At 37.8% G+C, this 23,476-nt stretch overlaps 1 protein-coding gene across 4 annotated transcripts in view; it reads left to right on the plus strand.

Moving 5' to 3' along the window:
• rnf111 (ring finger protein 111) overlaps positions 1 to 23,476 on the plus strand; it is a 148,975-nt gene that overhangs the window by 61,749 nt on the left and 63,750 nt on the right. For all 4 annotated transcript variants that reach the window (XM_028823841.2, XM_028823843.2, XM_028823842.2 and 1 more), the window contains exon 3: positions 19,325 to 19,454. In XM_028823841.2, coding sequence (XP_028679674.1) covers positions 19,325 to 19,454 — 130 coding nt within the window. The remainder of the gene's footprint in view (positions 1 to 19,324; positions 19,455 to 23,476) is intronic.

Consider the following 23,476-nt stretch of genomic DNA (forward strand, 5'->3'; position numbering starts at 1 on the left):
TGGAGTCGTGAACACTGACCTTAATTGAGGCAAGTGAGGCCTGCAGTTCTTTAGACGTTGTCCTGGGGTCTTTTGTGACCTCTCGGATGAGTCGTCTCTGCGCTCTTGGGGTAATTTTGGTCGGCCCGGCCACTCCTGGGAAGGTTCACCACTGTTCCATGTTTTTGCCATTTGTGGATAATGGCTCTCACTGTGGTTCGCTGGAGTCCCAAAGCTTTAGAAATGGCTTTATAACCTTTACCAGACTGATAGATCTCAATTACTTCTGTTCTCATTTGTTCCTGAATTTCTTTGGATCTTGGCATGATGTCTAGCTTTTGAGGTGCTTTTGGTCTACTTCTCTGTGTCAGGCAGCTCCTATTTAAGTGATTTCTTGATTGAAACAGGTGTGGCAGTAATCAGGCCTGGGGGTGGCTACGGAAATTGAACTCAGGTGTGATACACCACAGTTAGGTTATTTTTTAACAAGGGGGCAATTACTTTTTCACACAGGGCCATGTAGGTTTGGATTTTTTTTCTCCCTAAATAATAAACACCATCATTTAAAAACTGCATTTTGTGTTTACTTGTGTTATATTTGACTAATGGTTAAATGTGTTTGATGATCAGAAACATTTTGTGTGACAAACATGCAAAAGAATAAGAAATCAGGAAGGGGGCAAATAGTTTTTCACACCACTGTATGTATATATATATATATATATATATATATATATATATAATATACATACAGTGCATCCGGAAAGTATTCACAGCGCATCACTTTTTCAATGCAGTGTTTTCCTTTCTCCAAACATAACGCTTTTCATTTAAACCAAAAAGTTCAATTTTGGTCTCATCTGTCCACAAAACATTCTTCCAATAGCCTTCTGGTTTGTCCACGTGATCTTTAGCAAACTGCAGACGAGCAGCAATGTTTTTTTTGGAGAGCAGTGGCTTTCTCCTTGCAACCCTGCCATGCACATCATTGTTGTTCAGTGTTCTCCTGATAGTGGACTCATGAACATGGACATTAGCCAATGTGAGAGAGGTCTTCAGTTGCTTAGAAGTTACCCTGGGGTCCTTTGTGACCTTGCCGACTATTACACGCCTTGTTCTTGGAGTGATCTTTGTTGGTCGACCACTCCTGGGGAGGAGGGTAACAATGCTCTTGAATTTCCTCCATTTGTACACAATCTGTCTGACTGCGAATTGGTGGAGTTCAAACTCTTTAGAGATGGTTTTGTAACCTTTTCCAGCCTGATGAGCATCAACAACTCTTTTTATGAGGTTCTCAGAAATCTCCTTTGTTTGTGCCATGACACACTTCCACAAACATGTGTTGTGAAGAGCAGACTTTGATAGATCCCTGTTCTTTAAATAACACAGGGTGCCCACTCACACCTGATTGTCATCCCATTGATTGAAAACACCTGACTTGAATTTCACCTTCAAACTAACTGCTAATCCTAGAGGTTCACATACTTTTGCCACTCACAAATATGTAATATGCGATCATTTTCCTCAATAAATTAAATTACTAATTATAATATTTTTGTCTCATTTGTTTTAACTGGTTTCTCTTTATCTACTTTTAGGACTTGAGTGAAAATCTGATGATGTTTTAGGTCATATTTATGCATAAATATAGAAAATTCTAAAGGGTTCATAAACTTTCAAGCACAACTGTAACTTTGATTTGAAAAATATTGAACGTAACCCTTAGTTATCAAGAGAAATGTTTTTTATGCAGTCTATTTCCAAACTCTGGCAATATTAAGTCTATCGTGTAACTTGTCCAGAGTATTTTCTTCATGCCTGTTCACAACGTATGTGGAGTAGTAGTTGTAGTAGTGCTGTCACATGTACAGAATACAGTGAAATTCTTACTGGCAAGTCCAACTAACATACAACACGTTGCCACTTTTCAGTTTGCGTTATCTCAATATCTACATTTTTTCTCCAGATACAAACTAAAGAGCAATATGTTTGGTTTATTGCCGATTCCAAACTGGCCCATAATGAATGAGCAAGTGAATGAGTGTCCCATCCATGGTTAGAACTGATTTCCCAAATACCACAGATCTTAGCAAAAGAGTTTTATGTGATTATTTCATATTTCTGCAGTGGAATTTATTATGTTCATCTATTTATATGGTAATGAACTTGATCTAACTCATAATCTGAATCAGCTGTTAAAATTTCAACATTTATTTTTAAGTTACCTTTAATATCCTAGATATGTATATTGGCACTTGGTAAGCGGGTATGCCTTGTGATGGACTGGCATGTTGCCCAGACTTAGTTCCTGTCCCATGTCTAATACTGCTTGAAAATTCAAATTTAGAGCTCTGGGGAGCTACGAGGATTCAGCAAATGGATGGATGGTTTTTAGTTGTGGTAGCGATGCTGTCAAATGCAGGAGACTATTAGTGTATAGAAGTAGAAGTCTTATCAATTCCTTGTGGGTCAGCAAAGCCATGCAATTAGGCTTATTGTTGTCTCTATGTTGGCACAATGTATGAGCATGCTTAACACGTGTCCTACAGTGAACTTGTGGCCATCCAGTACTGGCTCTTATTTTGTGCCCTATGTTACTGGAATAAGCTTTGGATATCCATGACTCTACAGTGTGTGTGCAGAAATTGGGTAGATAATTTTTAGCTTGCTAAAAAATGTTAAGCTGTGCTTTCTTATTTTTTTCCCCATTTCATCTAAACTCTAATTATTTTGATTTTATTTTCTGCAGTCTTTACTCCCATGCTAAAAGATTTCTAGGCGCTCTTTTGATCCTCATCTGCTCTCCGTGTTGTCATCCTGTTTCAGGCTAATTAAGTAACCGGGCCGCTTGCTTGCAGGAGTGAAGTGTTCCTGACTGCTCTAGGAATGTTTAGGGGCCTTTGTTACACGACAGGAAGATCGAGCGTGTTACTATGGAGAGTAAAGATCTTTGTAACCATGGTGCTTGAGGAAATCCCACTTTCCGTCGAACTGGTATGTTTGTGAGTGTTGTTGGCACTGTGCTGTTAGTGGGAGACTGCCTGCCTTTGAATTCCAAGGTGTGGGTTGCCTGCCGTGTATGTGATGAAGAGTGTGAATGAAGCTGTCACCCAAGGTGGCATGGGGGAAGCGCTCATTATTCACACTTCACATTCATAACTCCTCCCCCACACTGTTTATCCACTATTGCATTTCTAAAGAGCACCTACACTAGCTGGCTTCTGTCACTGTCTAACCAAACAGAACGCATTCTCACTTTTGTGTTGTTCATGCCGCTCTCTCTGAAATGCCACAGTCTCTTTCTCCATTTGTACATATGTTTAAAAGCCACACAAGCCAAGCCCTCTTATTATTATCAAATCCAATTAGACAACAACACAGACAGTGAGGCTGCCCCCTCTTTCTCCATTATTTTGGGTTCAAAACAATAAAGGGTCTTGCTTTTTTTTGTACACCACTAAAAAGCCAGCTTTGCTGCTTCCTCACAAAAGCCATGCTTACCTGGCTATATAATTCTGACTCTCAGTTTGGTATTTTTTTTTTCTTCTGTCTTTTTTCTTATTCACAGTCATAAGTACAGAAGTAAATGGTGTTAACATTTTAATGTGGATCAAACAAAGATAGAGCATTGTATGTAAAGCTGCCTGGGGAATGGCAAGGGTTAAAATAGTTAAAGTGTAGCCTGCCTCTTTTTTGTATTGCTGGCAGGTCAGCACTTCAGGAGTTCTTGCTTCATGTTGCCTCATGGGAATGAAGGACTAAAATCAATGTAAGATGCACACCCTTGCATGGCTAATTTGGTTTTCATAAACTACAATCTCTCAGGCATTTTGCCTCAAGCTATGAATATTGCTTTTGCTTTAGATCTGCCTCACTAGTCGGAAATCTTCTACCATCTGCCATAAGACGCTGAATTAGTAAGTGCTGGCTCTCCATGTGGAGTACTTGCATTAAACATTAGTGTTTTGTAATGATGGCCTGTGTATTGAGCTTAATGTTGAAGGCGTCTGATGAAAGATGCAGTATTTATTTAGCTACTTTCTTAGTGTGAACATAGAAATCATTAACAGTACACAGTCTTTTTACACACTTCCAGCTATGCTTAATCTTATCCTCACATTGCCTTTAGGGAGTATACCTTATATTTGTGCCTTTTGCAGCGTGGTATTTTAAAAACTAACTTTTGGTAAGGCAGGTGGGTCATTCAGTTGTGGGGCATTCTGAGTTGGCATGCACAGCTAGTCAAACTTTGCTGAATTGGGCATATTTAAAACTTTGAAGTATTTACTGAAATATTAAGATATTTTGTTGGGGTTCCAGCTCTGGAGCATCTAAATGGAAATAAGCAACTGTAGATGTGGTTAGAAGTGGACTAGCTTTCTGGCCAGGCCTAGCTTCTGACTTACACCTGGCATTCTTGAAATAGACTGCAGCTCCATGTGACCCTAAAGTTGGATTAGTAGATGGGTTAAGTGAATGATGAGGAGGACAATCAGTTGAAACCCTGTTACTGTGGTAAACCCTTGATCTTTGTTGTAATGTTTCTTTAGTCTCCATTTAGAAAGCAGTTTATATCCTGCCTCTCTTTAACTGCATTTCAAAACCACCATTCTTGTTCTCATTCTGTCTACACACCCTATATTCTTATTCAATGATAGTGGCTGGTATTTATGATGTGTTTATGTAATGTAATGGATTGTATGATCTCCTGGAACTTAATGTTGAGAGTTGTCTGTTTGAAATAAAAAAAGCACAGGGAAGGCTCCATCTATCAATTTCCAACACCCACTTATCCTTCTTACAGTCATTGTGGGTGGTGATTATTGTAATATTCAGCACAAGTGCCAGTCCATTCCAAGATTTACTCCTACAATGAATTCAGAAAGTATTCAGACCCCTTCACTTTCTGAGCTGTTCATTGTGCTGTTGATGTAATTTTAAATGGATAAATTTGCCATTTTTTGTCCATCAGTCTACACCAAATAAGCTACAATGACAAAGTGAAAACATAGTTTCAGAAAGGTTTTCCAATTTACTAAAAATCAAAAATTGAGGTCTGAAAAGTTTTGCTGTGACACTCCAAATTGTTCTCAGGTCCATCCTGTTTGCTTTAATTTCCCTTGAGATGTTTCTAGAACTTCACTGAAGCCCACATGTGGCAAAATTAGTTCATTGGAGATTTTTTGGAAAGACACACACCTGAGTATGTAAGTTCCCACAATTAACACTGCATGTCGGGAATTGTAGACCTCTATGATCAAATTGTGTAGAGGTATAGCTTAAGGCAAAGGGATAAAACAATTTCTAAAGCCCAAAGTGTTACCAAGAGCACAATGGCCTTGTTAATATTGAAATGGAAGAAATCTGGAACCACAAGAGTTTGTCTTCTGGTCAAACTGAGGATCCAGGCAAGAAAGGTCTTGGTCAGGGACTAAAGAGTCAAATATATTAGGTTGGTTTGCAAATGTAAATTGTACCAGTGTAAAATAAACAAATGGCTGAATGAAATGGACACTTATTATGCATCTGAACCCTCTTGCAGTAGAAACCTGTTCAGATTCATGTTTAGTGATTTTCTTTTCTTGTATTTTTAGTGCTAAACCAGGCTTTGGTGGTTTACATTTTGTGTGGTTTTCTTTCTGTGTTTTTACACGTTTGCTTTCTATAAATGGTGTAGAAAGCTAGCCTGTACTAGAATTAGTAAATGAGTCACTGGCGTTTAAAGAAAGTCATTGCCTCCTGTAAGCAGTCTCTTGCTCATGGATTGGTGCTGTGGACTTTGTGTCAGCGGGCTTTGGCAACATGCACTTCTTTAATGATAGTACAGACAGAGGTTTCAAAAAATATTATTGATGAGTAAGTTGTGTGAAAAGATTAAAGAGCCAAGAAACACCACCATTGTAGTGGCAGGCAATTTGGGATTTCAAGTGGCTAAGGTGTTGGAGTGTGAACCATGTGGCTGTCAGTGCAGATCCTACCAATAACTTAGTTATTCTTGAAACTTCATGAACTCTTCAGTGCGTGGTCATTATTATAGAGATATTATGTAATATATGTATATAGTGAATATCCCACATAAATACTTGCTACAGATAAGAAATTTAAACTCGTATTAGTTTTTGATAACTAACAAATCACTAAATCGGTTTGTATGCAAAAGTAAATGAACCCTTTTCAGTGAATGAGAGCATTTGTTTATGTGTGCCTTAATAACCCAGTTATTCACAGAAACCTGATTTCTAAAACGTCATGTATACCCTTATTCCTGGGTAAAAGAGGCAGATTTTTCCATGAATAACAGTTATGTAAAATCCTTAACCAGGTTACAGTTATGGATTTTGTAGTCTGTGCATGTCCGACATACTGTGTTCACCCACTTAGCTTTACACACGCTCTCAGCAACCAATGGGTAGAAACATCCACAAAGATAAATTTCCAGAGCCAAATGCTCAGGTGATTATATTATTCCATTTCCTAGACGAAACAATCTGTCTCAGTGTTTCAGAAATATCTGAATGTATGTTGATGAACTGAACACTCAGTGCTGAGTTCAGTATCACAAATTTAGGAGCAGTAACACATTAAACATAACGTGTTGCATAGTTTAATTATTTTTTTAAAGAAACAAGCCACTTAAAGCAATACTTATTTAAGTAAAAAACCTGCATCGTTGTTCCAGCAGCTCTGGGTGTAAGGCAAGAACCGCATGTACTGGTATGCTGGGCATTTGCAGAATAGTGTGCTGCTTGCTATCTGGTTACGAACATACAGATAGTCATTAATTTACGATCACATTTGGTTCCAACAGACCAGTCGCAAGTCAATCTTGGACGTAAAATGGACTGGTATATAGTATGTACTCAAACCTGACTGCATGTAGTACTGTATAATAAGTCCCTTAAGTCATATTGTGTTTTTATATCCTTTATCATCATTCATAGCACATTGTATAGATTTTCTTTCATTTTTTGTAAAATATTTTTTTATTTTATTGTCTCATTTTTTTTTTACTGTTGCTCGTATGGGTGCAGAACCTTATACAGCTTCACAAATCTGTTCTTTGCCTGCATTATTTTACATCATCAGTGTGAGCCTCTCCCAGTGTTCATTGTGTTAACTGTGAGAGCATGAGTTGTACCGGCACTATTTGAGCACTCATATGTTTTGTGTTTTAACTTTTCAGCCTGTTAATAATAAACATTAACAGATAAAGGTGTACAGCGTGATTTCATTACCCCTTCGTGGTGGTTCACATGAAGCAGCACATCATGAGTCAAAACGCAGAAGCCTTGGAGGTTAGCCAGATTCAAAGCCAAAGCACAGCAGTATAGTGTGTGTGGCAAACACTGGTTACAATGGGATCACGTAAAGTCACATGCAATCATTTGCTTTCTTTCCTCCCTCATACTGCTTGATCACGTTCATTTATTTGTCGAGGTAAAATTACCCTTCTTTCCTGCAATTGTAAGACAAGCAACTGAACGTAGTCAAAACCGCTGCAAGTAATACATTTAGATCGAGCTGATAGTCACAGCACACGAAGCAGGTGTGGTGAAAACTGTTGTTTGCCCATGAGACACGGAAGCAGTCGGAACTCGAATGGTCATAAGACGCATAGGTCATAAGTTGATGACTACCTTTATTATTAAAGTGTCAGTTTAAGATATGTTGAAACAGTGCTTTCAGATTACGTGGTGACCAGTGCTTATACTGAAAATAATAGGGGTTTAGGTCAGAGGGGTAAAAAAGGTGATGGATGTTATTTACTTCTCAGCACATTAAGGAATACAATTATTAATAAAACACAAGGAAATTATCACAGACGTCGTGTTTTTTTTTTTTTTTTTTTTTTTTAGAATTTATTATGTAATGCTGACATTTCACTTTTCACATCCCGGTCAGCCAGAAATGCAGTTTTTGTGATCAAATTACATATTTAATACATTTGATTTGTTCAGTATTTTCTTGAGATAAATTTTGTTGATCTTTAATTGCCTTTTTTTATTTGCAGACCAACTAACAAATCACCAGTGACCTCTTGTTTTTCTGAAATGTACGACCGCAAATTCATGCAAAATGAAGTGGAAAGTTTGAAATATGAAAAGTCGAAGCTCTGAAAACTCAGGGAGCACATAATTCAGCTTTTGTCTTACTGTGATCTGAGCATTTAATTTAGTCCCTTTAAAATGCAACCTGATCAGGCATTAGTCCACCTTGACCTTTATTGGTAAAAGTGTCTCTAATAAATTTGTTTGTTTGGCCAGTTGCAGCGCCTCATTGTAGAGTATGGATTGCCAGATGGAGGGTTTAATCGAATCTGTAACTTTTGTGGCAGTACATCAGCTATAACTAGAGTTTTGTCATTTCCAGAAAATGTTGTGTAATCTCCGCCCCCCATCTGTATTTTTAATCTTCCTCAGGTCTTCCATTCTGTTCTTTCAGTTTGCTTGTGATGGGAAATCAAATCATCAGACTCTGTGACCTTTGTCTTACATTCTATCATCCTGAGAGATGGTGAATTTCCTTTTGGGCAAATCCTGTGTTTATTTTATTTATTTTGGTGAATAATGGTTTTATTTTTTTTATTTTTTTTTGACATTGTTTGGTCTTTTTTTTCTGGTGTATGTTTGGATTATCAAAGTATTTTCTGGGAAGATTAAAAACCTGCTGGCTCCTTTGCACCTCTGCTATTTTGACACTGTTCCTTTATTTTTACCTTGTTCCAAAGCTTAATATTTTTAACTTACTTCTGGATTATTTGCCTTTTAAACTCCATGTGGTTCATTTGGCTTGCTGACTTGTTTTTCTTGTAACTCGAAACTGCAAGCATATATCGTATTGCTGTATTTTGTCAAAGCTGAAACTGCTCCAGGTATCATGCCAAAGTTTCACTTTCACTTACCTATAAGAATAAAAACCGTTGTAATTATAGACTTATTTGAAAACCAAATTAAACTGACTTTTTTTGTTTTTTCCCTTCTGACAGGTCTATTTACATTGCTGCTGTCAGCTGGAGACTTTGCAAAAGCAGCATATTCTGAAAGTAAACAGCTATTTATAGTTGTGGAAAAAGGCAGGGGCAATGGTTTTTAAAACACTTCTTTTGCCTTCAGTCTTTTGCCGAACACCTGAATGTCTTGGTGAATATAGCTATGTGACATTGTGAGTGTTCTTGGTCTCCTCACATACATTATGTAGCTCTTCTCGTCTGTGAGGAAATATGATGTGAGTTGTGAATTGTCTGCATTTTCTACTGATGATGAAGTGTTGTGTTTTACAGTCTGTAGTGCAGGTGCCCAGTTAAGTACTTTGATCACCATTATTTTTTTTTTTGCATTCTTTTTTTTTTGTCTTTAGTAGTTTTTAACGTCTTTGTTATGCCTAACACTCATTTTTACATGATAGTTATTTATGTTAATTTAATGGGTGTGGGCCATTAGATATATCTGTCCAAGTTGACTTCTTGTTATTGAGCACATGGTTGATGTTTTTTCTTTCAGCTCCTTTAATATTGGCAGCCATCTCTAATATGTTTAATTTTATGCCAAAGTGTTAGAAAGCTGTTCACATTAGAGTGAACTTAAAGTAGGAGGCAGTTTAAGTAGAGGATGGTCTAATGTGCCATACCAGTGTAATTAGGCTGCCAGCAGCAGTTGTTGCAATGTCCCGCAAATTACGCAGGGTGTGCTAGATGAAATATTTGGCTCACAAGGATAGTGAAGGATGGTTTCCTGTGTGAGGAAGAGTGTTTTGTTCCCTCAGGATGCTAGAGGGCAGTTGACCCAATGTTTAACAGAGTTTAGGGTCTCTGTGTGATACTGTGTGCGCCCTTGAATTTGCTACCCTGGAGGTACAGATGTAGGGAATGGAAGCCTGAGATAACGGGTAATATATTAGGTGTCCCCTAATAAGGAGACTCGTTTTCTTCTATGTTGCTCTATTTACCCATTGTTGTTTGCAGACTGCTTGGTGCTGACAGAGCCTTTAACAGAGAGCATGAGCTTGGGACTGCAGAGATAATTTGGGCCACTAGGAGGCATTCTAGAAACGCAGCTCTAGGGATTCTGAAAGTCATCGGAGATCATTGGAATGTCTCTGAAAGTAGTTAATGGCTGGAACAGAGAGGAAGGGAGTCGGCAAGAAGAAAGCTGGCGGCAGTCACTCAGCTGTCAGAAGAAAGGCAGGCCCAAGTTAGGAAAGAGAGAGAAAGAAACAAGCAGGAGGTGCAAGTCCACAAATAGATATGAGAAGGTGGGCAAGTGGACAAGCTGTGCTGCCTGGCGGATAAGGACATGGAACCCGTTTTAGGAATATATAGAGTGGCTTTAGGATTTTGTTTATTTCATTGTTTCTACACATTGATCTCCATGTACCTTGTATAATATTTTTAATAAATCGTTTTAAATTCTATACTTGTTTCTTCATTTATGTCATTTTGGGTGACTCTAGAGTGCCCCTTAGTGATCACAGCTGGTGTAGTACGAAGTGGACCTTTTGAATAGTGAGCGAGTTGATTTTTCTTAACTGTTTCTGTTTGTTGCAAACAAAGGTGAGAAAAATTTTTTTTTTCAGTTTTGGAGACCACTTCTAAAAGCAATAAACTTTCTGCTCCCAGTCCCTGCAAGTTTGATGTTTTCATGCATGTCCTCATTCACACATGGAGTGAATAACAAGACTTCTGTGACCAATTAAAGGATATGGTGCAGTATTGGAGGGAAGAGGAATTAATGTTAGTTTAAAAAAAAAAAGGAAGAAATGTATACACCTGGAGTTAGATAACCACGGATTAGTTGGAATTCAACAACCTGTTTTTATTTTACACTCCTTGTGCAGCTAATGGCATTATAAACACATGTGTTTTGAAACAGAAATATTTCTTGAACATTCTTCAAAGTACATAAAGGAACTGTTCATGGAGCAATCTCTCTTATAAAAATAATGGCTGTTTAGATTCCTCCAGTCTCATTTGGCATTTTAATGTAAATATTACTGACCCCAAACCCATAAATATCCTTTAGAAAAAAATTAACTAAACACACTACTGGTCAAAAGTTTTAGAACACCTCAGTTTTTCCAGTTTTTTTCAGATTTAATCAGATGAAATGCAATGAATGACTTAAAATGGCGGAGTGGTGGCTCTGAGGCTAAGGATTTGCACCGGTATCCCGAAGGTTGCTGGTTTGAATCCCCGTCACTGCAAAAAGAGGTCCTGCTGGGCCCTTGAGCAAGGACCTTAACCTGTAATTGCTCCAGGAGCGCTGTACAATGGCTGACCCTGCGCTCTGACCCCAAGGGGTATGCGAAAACTAACAATATTCCTAATACAAGAAATTGTACAAGGCGAAATAAAGAACAAAAAAAAAAATGATGAAAGGTAAGCAGTAAACGGCCAGAGGTTTAAACTTAACATTTAGGTTAGCAAAAACCTGAAAAAAGGAAATTTCACAATATTACAAGTGGGTCTTCTTCATGGAACAACTAATAGGTTACATCCTACAGATGTTCTGCAGCAGTTAAAGTAAATTCAGCCTTGCAATTTGAAGCAAACAATTTGCACAGGTGTCCCAGCTTCTGATGATTACTTAAAATAAACTCTCTGTCTAAAAAAGAGTAGGAACAGACTGTGTTACTACACCCTCTGAAGTAATACTTGGATAATATTCCAGTGATAATGACAAGAAAACTGCTATTAACAAAAGGAATGAGACAATTATTACCCTCGAAGTGTTGACCTTTCATTTAGAGAAGTGTCACTGAATACAGTGGTGTTCTACACAATCATAAGGAAATTGGAAACTGGAAGAAACTCTGATAGAGATCTGGCAGACCCAAAGTCACTACTCAATCAGAAGACAAATTTCTGAGGGTCACCATCATGCGTGATTGGTGCCTTATAGCACAGGAGCTTCAAGCACTGATTAACAGTGCAGGTCAAAAAAAGCAAGTCTCAGTCTCTGTGAAGAGGAGAGTTTTTGCTGAAGGTTTGACAGGGTGAGTGGCAGTAAGAAAACCATTCCTTAAAGGACAAAGTTGGGCCTTGAAAATACCAGCTGTGGACTACTGCAGACTGGAAGAAAGTCTTATGGATCGATGAATCAAAATTTTAAATCTTTAGTTCATCATGCTGGGTGTTTGTACACCGTTGAGTTGGTGAAAGGATGGTTCCTCAGTGTGTGACACCAACTGTCAAACATGGAGGAGGAAGTGTGTTGATCTGGGGTTCTCTTGCAGGAGGCAGAGTTGGTGACTTACACCAAGTGACTGGCATTCTGTATCAAAAGGGTTACCACAGTTTGGCTAACAATTTTATACATTTACCGTGGTGTTCTAAAACTATTGACTGGTAGTGTACTTACAACTCATCGGTAATAAAGATGGCAGCCCACCTACATCATTATATTCTAAGGTCTAAAGCAGTTCTTAGTTGAGTTTAATATCTGTATCTCTATCCATCTTAATAAAAGGATTAGTGTCTTTGTGCTCATCCAGTTGCTATGTCTCTGTCGTTCCAAAACATGTTGCACCATAAACATTTATATAAACATTTACCATAAATGGTAATATAATGCATTGCATTTGTCATTCCAATAGAGGGGGCATTACAAAATAACACTGCTTCACAAATTCCAAACTAAATGACATATAACTGAGACAAATACATTGTGTGGTGCTCTGCAAAAGTTAACACGGAGGTCAACGTTGAGTACTTACATTTCAACCTATCTTAGATGGGTAGCATAGTTATTATATGTATACAAATTGACAAAACGTCTGACTTCTTTCTTTGACCAGCCATAATGTTGTCCGACCTTCACAAGTAGGCTGCAATGTCCAATGAAAAAACGCAACAGTTAGCACAATGAAAGAGGGATGTAAGAGCTATCATATCTAGTGAAAATGGGTTTCTCAACATCTCAATGCATGAAGTGATCGAAACAACAGACTTGTTGGGCTTATCTTACTAAATGGGCATTTCTCTGTGCTTTTCTATTAGGGATGCTCCAACTGATCATCCAAAGATTTAAATTGAATCATTTTCACCAAGAAACTGCTTGATTGGTGATCAGTAAAAGGGACAATTGCAAAAACCATTATTTTCTGCCCCTGCTTTTCTAAGCTTTGTGATAATTTAGTTGCAAAGGAGTGAGTAGAAACTTGTTTTATCAGTGAACGAGAAGCAATTAGTATACAGTATTAGCCTTTATGTTAAAGAAAGTGGAGTAATAAACTGAAAAAAAAAAGTAATTGAGTAATCAAAGAATTTGTCCTGTGCAAGTAGACAAACAACAAAACAAGCTACTTTAAGGAGTTCCAACCTTTATTTTGTCCTTCAAATTAAAACAGACACTGCTCGAGTTTGGACAGCGAGCTTGTTTAAAATGCAGCAGCATACACTTTTAATTGGAAAAAGAAAACAAAAAGACAAATTTGAAATTGCTGCTTAGTAAATAGTAGGCTTTTATATATATATATATATATATATATATATATTATATATATATATATATATATATATATATATATATATATATATATATATATATATATATATATATATATAAAAGATTTGTACTATGTTTATTATTTGTTGCTGTGTGTCATGCAGTACAAATTTTGGTAAGAAACATGAACTACATAATTAAAATGGCAATCCAAATTTTATAATTACACTTCAAGAATTACAAATGGCTTGTTGAGCCACTGAAGAAAAAAAAAAAACCTGTATAAATTTAGTAAATGTATATCTTAACAGCAAAAAGCTGTAGTGCAATTAATGAATTAAAATGATTAAAATATATAATTGAATGCATGTTTACATTTAAACTGTGTTTAATTGACAATATCAATTGATTATTTATATATATATATATATATATATATATATATATATATATATATATATATATAATATTATATTATATTATATTGTGGGGAACAGCCCACACACAGACAGGTAGACATGTTGGTTTCACCACACACACGTTTATTATACACTAGCAAGCCCGCGATTCTCGAAAGAATCGCAAATCCAAGAATGGCAATCACTTTCTGTTCCCTCCAATATCTGGAGGGATGAAATATCATGGAGGGTGGGTGCGTCCTGGGAAAGTTCATTTAATTAAATAAACATATTTGTACTAAAGCGGTTTCTTTTTGGAGCTGTGACTCATCTGGTTCTGGTGTTTCAGAAGCGCGTTGTAGGTGACTTCGTTTATTGTTTTTATTCATGCAGTCTCTTTTGTTTTTCTATGGCTGTGTCGTCAACGAGAAGTCGTTTGCTGACGGCGGCGGATTCGCGTGCTGAAGTGACCATGGCGGCGGATCCGGGCATGGAGGGCCACATTACTAAACGAACGTGGTATATGCGGTGGTGTGGGTGGTCGCGTTCGGGTGGCTGTACAACATGGAGTGCATGCTTTACCTCAGGTTTAGTTCACAGGTCATAGCCATGGTAAAGTTTTCATTTAATTAAATAAACCTATTTGTACTAAAGCGGTTTCTTTGTGTGGGCGCCTTCGTTCATTGTTTTTATCCATATGGGCTCGTTTACAGGTCGTAGCCGTACGGGCTCGTGTTTGTATTACTAATCGTTGAGCTCCTTTCATTTGGAGCCGTGCCTCCATTGCCTCTGCTGTGTCAGAATCGCGTTGTGGGCGCGCTCGTTCATTGTGTTTATCCATACGGGCTCGTTTTGTATTTCCGTTAGTTGAGCTCTTTCATTGTGGAGCCGTGACGTCTTTGCTTCTGGTGTGTCTGAAGCGCGTTGTAGGAGCCTCTGTTTATTGTTTTTATCTATGCGGTCTCGTCTTTGTTGTTCTGTGGCTGTGTCATTAGGTAGACGTCGTTTACTGTTAGGAATCATAATTGAATATGCCACACAGACTGCTGGCACAGTGGATTAGAGCAAATTTAGTTTACCGGTTGTGTTGTTTGGGCGCCACCTACTGACTCTGGGAAGCTGCTGCGTTTGACTCTGGGGCGCCGCGGCGCAGTGCGCATGCGCTTCGGTGTGTCTGCTGTGCATAAATTAAACTGTGGTTTAGTAATATAGATTATGTACAGTAGTTCAAGTGCACAATCCCAGTGCCGCAGCACCAATCACCCTTAAGTCCTTGGCCACACAACACAATGCCTTCAGTCTCTTGGTCCGCCTCCACTCCTCTCCTCTGAGCTCCGTCCTTCTTTCACCCGACTCTTGCCAATGACTGGAGGGAGGCGGCCCCTTTTATACACCCCGGATGGACTCCAGGTGTATCCTGAGGAGCTTCTATAACCACACCCCTGTGTGGCGGAAGCTCTGGCGGTGTATCCGGAAGTCCTCCGGGTGTCCCCAATCCTCTTCCCCCCCCAGCATTTCCGGGTATGGCGGAAGTGCTGAGGTCCAGGGCTCCCAAGGCATCGGGGCGCCCCCTGGCGGTGACCACGGACCCCTACAGGGTAGAGCTTCCAAGCTCTGTACCTGTGGCCCCCAAAGCAACCAGGGCGGGCGTCCCCTCGTGTTCTGGAGGAGGCACAAGCCCTCCTCCTGTCCTCCTGGGCATCCCGGCCGGGCATGAACCCCAGCCGGGTACCACTATATATATATATATATATATATATATATATATATATATATATATATATATATATATATATATATATATATATAATATTTTTTTTGTTGCGAGAAAAAAGTTTGGAAGTTTGTTTTATTTAATTTGTGTTTTGCTGTCCCTGAACAATAAGCCTACAGTATTTCATTTTGTTAATAAAACAGTTTAATTATAAAAATATGCTTTAACATAAATGACATACGATTTGTATTTGTCTGGTTATGTGGGAGGTTAGTGTTAAAATGTTTTTTAAATGGATAAGGAAAAGAAATCTGAATAGGTATCGGAATCGGCCGATGAAGTAGCATGAAATCGGTATTGGCCTTAAAAAAACCTGATCGGAGCATCCCTAATCTAATATGTTAAGGGTGGTGTAATATGTGTCTGTTTTATAGTTCCTATAGCTCACATATTGTACACATCCTTTTCTTCTTTTTTTTTTTTTCCTGCAGTTTTTGCAGTACACGTCATTCTACAGTGTGCACACAACATGATCATTTAGCATCATCTCGTTGTTTTTCAGTAGCTTCTCTTCTGATTCAGCTATGAAAGAAGTTTGCATGATTTTTATTAGTTTCTTTGATACTCCTGTCTGTTTTTTTCCCTCTGTTTAACACAATGCATCTGTGAGATTTGCATGTGCTACCCAGGTAACTGTCATGTTGGGGTTTAAATTGAATATTCTGGAGTCGTATGACTTGGAGGTCTAGGCTTGTGTCTACAACTTGACTAACTGCTTATTGACCCCGCAGACTATTATGATTTTTTTTTGGTATTTAGTTATGGTACGTAATAATAATAATAATATTAATAATGTTAATTTGCGACAGACGGGTTTTGGTAAGAGTGAAATGGAAGGTCTACAGGATGGTAGTGAGACCAGCTATGTTATATGGGTTGGAGACAAGGATGGACAGGATTAGAAATGAGTACATTAGAGGGTCAGCTCAGGTTGGATGGTTTGTAGACAAAGCTGGAGAGGCGAGATTGCGATGGTTTGGAGATGTGCAGAGGAGAGATGCCGAGTATATTGGGAAATGGATGCTAAGGGTAGAGTTGCCAGACAAGAGGAAAAAAGGAAGATTCTAAAAGGTTTATGGATGTGGTGAGGGAGGACATGAAGGTGATGAATGTAACAGAGCAAGATGGAGAGGACAGGAAGATATGGAAAAAGATGATCCTCTGTGGCAACCCCTAATGGGAACAGCCGAAAGAAGAAGTAGTTGTGGTAGGTAATACAAGTTGAACATCCTCATTGTACATGTATTTTCCAGGCACACATGCCCAATTTATATGTTCTCCATATTTAGGTGACTGGCATGCATATGTGACAGCACCTGTAGTGATTTTGAAATGTTTAGTTTATCATCTTTGAAAGTGACAATGTTTAGTTGTGACAGTTTATCTCTTCAATTCCAGAAATATCAAGTTCTGAGAACACTTCCTGCCCCTCTTCTCAATTATGTATGGTTGCTCTGATTTGTTTAAACTCTGTGTTATTCATAGGCAGAATACTGAGGTTTACCTAAATGTGCGTACCTCTCTTGAAGCAGCTGTCTTTGATATCAACTTCCTGAGCTTGTGCTGGCTAATCATGAGTATGTATCACTGTAGCTTGACTGGGTTGTGTGCAGTTCTTTCTGTAGAAATGCTTCAGCTCAGTGGTGCTTCAGCACTTAGCTTCCATGGGTTTTCATGCATAAACTGTTCATTTTAATTTTCCCAACATCTAAGTCAGAGTATAAATCTGGAGTTTGATTAGGCCACTCCAAAACTGCAAATTGCCCTTTCTTCAACCATTCTTAATTTAGATGTTCTTGTATTTTTCACATCAGTGTTTGACATCATGGCCTTGGCCACAGTATAGCTTCAGGTTGTGGAAATATGATGCGATATTCTCTACTGATTAACTAGAACACAACTAATTAGTTTACTTGATGCAGGAAAGTCATCCAAGTCCTGTCGCAGTGAAACATCCTGAAACCACAATAAAACCAGTGGCACCACCATGACCATGAGTAACTACTGAGATGAGGTTTTTAGTGTGTTATTGCAGTGTTGGTTTGTCCAGCTGTGTAATGAGGCAGAGAAATTTTCCCAGTTTTGACTAATCTATATAATGTTACAAAAGTGTATGAGAATCAACCAGCTACATTTTCTTTTACCTGACAAGCTGTTTTAGAGAGATGTGGTTCCACTTTACTCCTCTGCCATGTGCCCCATTTTTGCCCAGTGTCTTTCAGTAGAGTCATAATTAATGAGATTAAAGGCAGCAAGAGAGATCTACAGATTGTATATGTTTTAGTGTTCTTTGTGACTGGAAATTTTAATCTTGAACACATTCTGACAGGATATCTGTTCCTGAGAAGTCTGACTACCATCTCAAATGTTCCCTCTTTGGTCAGTATGGCTCGGCTGAGACCCTGTGGATCACCCAAGCTTTAGAAATTTATTACCCCTTTTTTAAATGCTTTTTCAGGATTGATCAAACCCTGATGATCCTCTAAAAGTATAATATGTGTGCACAATTTAACTAACTTCTACATTAAATGCCAAAGTAATTTGGATTTATATTGGGCTGGGCTGGTCCGATTGGTTGTTTCACACTTTTAATATTGCAAATCTAATCACCTTATGCTCCAAATCAATTAAAGAGAACAAAACTACAAAATATTTTTTTCTGTCAAGCTCCAAATGTATTTATACTGATTTTTCTATGTTCAGTTTAGTAAATGGATTGCAGCAGGTTCATACCTCTTAATATTATTATATAAATTTGATTGGTTAATAGTATTTAAGTTCATCTGGTCTCCTTTAATGTAGTATATTACAGAGTCTGCACCTCCCTAATGTGTATGCAATAATGACCAAATTGCACACAACTTTGATTACAGGCCGGTCAAATCGTGAAGGCCGTTATTTTATGATTTGTACAAGCTACCATCTCCTTACTCACTAGCGAGGTTGCTCTGTCAAATGAATTGTAAGTACAAATTGTGATTTTGTTGGAGGTTATGTTATGGTTAATCCCCATCCAGAGAAAGAGTTCATTTTCTGCAAAATGCATCTACTGGGAATAGTGAACAGGACTGTTTTTCTGTATGTTTTTCCTGAGCTTTAAGCTGACCCAAATAACTGTGATGTATATAATGGCTTCTTTCTGCAGTGTATAAGCAAATGCAAGTAAAAGTAGCTAAAAATGTGTTATTGGATTTACACAAAGAATTCTCTTTCAGATTTTTTGTACATCTTTTAATATTACACATGCAGCATGTTGGCACTGTGGTTACTGCTGACTGACATCTCAAAGGTCCTGGGCTAAATTCTTTGTCCATTCTCTGTTATCCTAGTGTCTGTGTGATTTGGTTCCCTGTTCCAGTCTTTTTGTCATATCCCACAGATATTCACATTAGGCTAATTGATAACTGTAAAGTGATTTGATGTGGGTGTATGCCCTATGAGGGATCTGGCTGACCTTCTTGGTTTCTAACCTGTGTGTGATACTGCCTAAGACCCTGAATAGGACATTGTAGGTACAGAAAATGAATTGATGGATTAAGAAAAAGACCAAGTAAAGCTAATTCTAGTCCATGGAGCTGTATATTTCAAAATAGTTAAGACCATGCCCCACAAAAACCAAAGAAAACCCAGTAAATGTAATTGGAGCTCACAAAGCAGCACATACACTTGAAATGGTTCTCTGTTATCACTTGCACTTTCCACCTAACAGCTCATTTTGTTCTTGCCCTCAGGAAGCATTGATGAGGATGTGGTAGTGATCGAGTCCACTCCAGCCGCCCCAGCCACTGCCAATGAAGAGATCAACGTGACCTCGTCCACTGATAGTGAAGTGGAGATAGTGACTGTTGGAGACAGCTGCAGGTAAGGAAACTGGTGGGTTGGCAAGGAAAAGGTTGAAGGCCAGCTCATGGTTTTTTTTTGCTCTGTACCTGTTTCCCACCCACCTAGTGGTCTCCCACTTGTTCTATATTCTATTTTTTAACATCCTGTGTGTAACAGCCTGTTAATATGCATCATTGTGAGTTATTTTTTAATAAATCATTTTTGCTTATTAAGTCTTGAAGCATTTTGTAATTTGTTCAGTATAATTTGAAACTTCACACCAACAAAAGCAAAAAATTAAATAGCTTCATCAGAGAGGCTTTCTTGCCGAATTGTGTTGGAATTTTTTATTTTTTTTTGTGGTTAAAACTTTATCTTATTTGCTATTAGACATGCAAAGTGCCAAAAATCATCCCAGTAGGGAAATGTCAATTATTTAGTTGTCTTTTGAGAATAATGTTTATACATAATCATCAATCTAATGAAATACGGAGTGGTGGCTGTGAGGGTAGGGATCTGCACTGGCAATCAGAAGGTTGCCAGGTCAAATCCCGTAAATGCCAATAGTGACTCTACTTTGTTGGGCCCTTGAGCAAGGCCCTTAACCTGCAATTGCTCTGTCCTGGGTATGACGTTAATCTGCATCCAGCCCTGCATGTAGTCCCTCCAAACTGTAGGGAAAAATCTGGGGGTTGGTGGCAGAATTGGCACTCCAGCCACCATAAAAAACCTCACACTGTTCCATTACATCTGAACTAGTGTGGTGCTGTGGTGTCACCCAATGCATGGCTGCACTCTGGTCCTAATCTGGGATCCTGAGTTGGTTTGTCATGTGGTGGGTGCAGCAATGTGTTGTATTAGCGCATGCTCCTAACCTCCTCTAATGAAAGACTTTGTGTATTCTGGATTACATGTATCTGTAAATTGAAAATTAACCTGAAAAGTAACAATATGAAGTCAACTATGAAAAGAAAGTACATTGCAAAAGTACAGTTTTTATTAAAAAAGAAAATAAATGAATATTTCTAAACGTTTTCCAGTGTTTAGGAATTCTAGTGATTTCTGTAGCAATTGCTTCATTTACTGTGTTATTAGTCATGTTTTTGACAACACAACAGTGTTGAAACTAGGCTTCATTGGTGTTTTACAAATTTAAAAAATGTTTTTTCTATGTAAATTAATATTTTGGAATGTTTATAATTTTAAACTGAATTGTTCTATTCTGATGATGGAGGCGTGTCCACTGTATAGACTGAATTGCTGCATTGACATTACTGGAATTGCTTGACTTGATTAAGGTTTAGTAATTTGTCTTTGTTTAGCATTCATATTTTATTGGGTTAAGGTTTAAAAATTAATTGATTTTATGTCTGACAAAAAGTTGTTTTAAAGGCAACAAGGATGCATGGTTCATGTAAAAACTAGGGTTGGGAATCAATTTTTAAAAAATTAATTGCATGAATGTATGTGATTAATCGCATCTAACATTAAAACGTGTAATTATAAAATGAATACATAAATCATTAAGTAAATACACACTGAATCACAAAATTAATGTAGAATTAACAAAAAGGAATTTAAGAAACATAATGGCATAGTTTAAACTTAAACAATGACTTTAAACCTGAACTTTTAACAAAATACTACTTAAGTAAGTACAACCTAATTTTTAAATGCCTTCCTAAATGGCATGTTGAAAAGAAGACTTTAAAACCTGCCTTAAAACTTTGCAAATACTATCCACAATTGTTCATTTTCAACGATTAAAAATTATGCTCTACACAAGTGCTATGTCTGCAAATGTCAATCTCCAATGTGCTTTTTGTTTTGGCTGCCTCCTGTTCCCTCTCCTTCAGACAGTTTAGCAGGTGTATAGATTTAATGCTTTTGTGGTTGGTAGAATTGTGGTGTGCCTTGGGATTTTTTGGGTTACAAAAAGTGTGGCAGCACAGAAGAACTGTTGGAAAACAATGGCCTACTGACACCTTTGCCATCGGCACACACAAAGTTCCCAGTAGCTGCTGTCTCACTTAAAAACTGACACTGTGCATTACTTGGGTGGTTATGTTGTGTTCTTTGCATAAATTAGCAAAGACACTGCAAACTTGAATCACGGGTAGGGATAATCATTACACTTATCGATTTTGTAGAATTTTGTCATTGTAATAGGGCAGGCAGCACTGTAAGCTGGTTGGCAGACTGGCAACTTAAATATAGAGGTACTAGAGTCTTTTTTGGTTTTAGTGCCACTCAAAGAAACCATATTTTTATCATTTGTGACAAATTAAATTAATCTTCTTATAGAAATGCTGAAGTGTTAGAGAGAATATACTTTTACCTTTGCAAAGGTTCTCTTGCATTGCCCCAGGATTGCTATAAACCTTCCCTCCACATTCCCTTTCCTCTGACTCCCCTGAAGCCATGTCAGTATGTATAAATCAAGAAAATTAGCACCATGTATTGACATGTAATTTAAAATGTTAAACCTTTAAATTAAAATTTTCTTTTGTAAATTTTTTAAGGTAGTATATAAATGTGGTACTGCATGTGTATGCAATTCTTTAGGTACACACTTTTTGTATTGTTTCATAATGTTAAAAAAAAAAATGACATGAAAAATGCCACCCTGACCAAAGCATTGCCTGACGCAATTGCTCTTTGTCGACCCTGGATGCGACAGTATTTATTTAACACGTTAAACAGGCCACATGAATCGCAAAAATTAGCACATTAGCTTTCCCAGGACTAATAAAAACAGAAAAAACAGAAAATAACCTAGTGAGAGGTTCTTTCTTCTTGGTTGTAGCAGTGGATGCATGGTAAGGACCAGCCATGGACACTTGAACTTACTTAATACAGAGCCACTTCCAAGTCTCTCATTAACCTTAACAGGCATGTGTTTTGAATATAGAAAGCAAACCAAAATATGAAAAATACTAGATATCAGAAACAGCAACATCTCTTAACAAAACAAATCTGAAGAGAAAAAGTTTCAACATTGTTTGAATGCTTGAACATTGTGAGGCCTAGAAGGTTAATGCCACAAATTGAGAAAGTGGAAGGAACTGAATCACAGACTTGTAATTTAAAATAGCATCTTTTGTAATGAGCACCATCTCTAGGTGGTTTACAAGAACTGTGTACCAGATTTCAACAGCAATAATTTACGTAGAAGAGACAGTTTATAGAGTGTACCCTTTCTATTAGCTAATGTCTTTACATCATGTGTTTGCCATTGGAAATATATGATGCTGCATTAAGTTTTTGAACAGATCGGTAAGATTTTCACTCAATACTTGCTCTAGCAAATTTTTCGTCAGAGTGCTTGCCATAATCAGCTATGTGGTACATCCTGATGCAAGCCTAAGTACTGGCTGACATGTCAACAAATATCCATATAGCTTTTGAAATTACTGGCAGTTAAAGATTAGTGATGACAATTAACTGAATCAAGTCATGAGCTGCCCTAGTTTATCTGCAGTAAGCATTCCATATATTTTATGTTCACTTTAAATAAAAACATGTGTAAAGAAATTAGCTAAAATCACAATTTTGCAAATAGGTTCCCCAGAGCCTTGGCATTTCAGCTTGCTAAGCTCAAATTTCTTATTTTGGTAGGGAACATTTTTCTAGTGTCAGTCACTTGACTTTGCTGCTCAAGCTTCCAGGACTTGGAGTACGTTTTCTTTTGTAAATATGCATATCATTGCCACTTAGTAACTGAAGCAAGTCTCTGAAAACTGCAGCATTTGCTTGTAGCCGCACCTTTTTACCCAACTGCTGCCTTCTCCCTGGGCTGCTAACTAACAGGCTGCTGTCCCCAGCACCTGGCACTTGGGGAGATTTATTGGGCTTGTGGAGAGGAGCTCCCTTAGATACCAGCAGTGTGATGCTAATGGTGTTTACCAAGTGGTGTTTTATGAGAAAGAAAACTGAAAGACAGGCATTATTCATTGTTGAGAACAAGCTTGCTTATGTAATGGTGTCACATATAAGATATATATATATATATATATATATATATATATATATATACATATATATATATATAATATAATTTT

Source organism: Erpetoichthys calabaricus, chromosome 17, assembly GCF_900747795.2.
Source record: "Erpetoichthys calabaricus chromosome 17, fErpCal1.3, whole genome shotgun sequence".
NCBI lineage: Eukaryota > Metazoa > Chordata > Cladistia > Polypteriformes > Polypteridae > Erpetoichthys > Erpetoichthys calabaricus.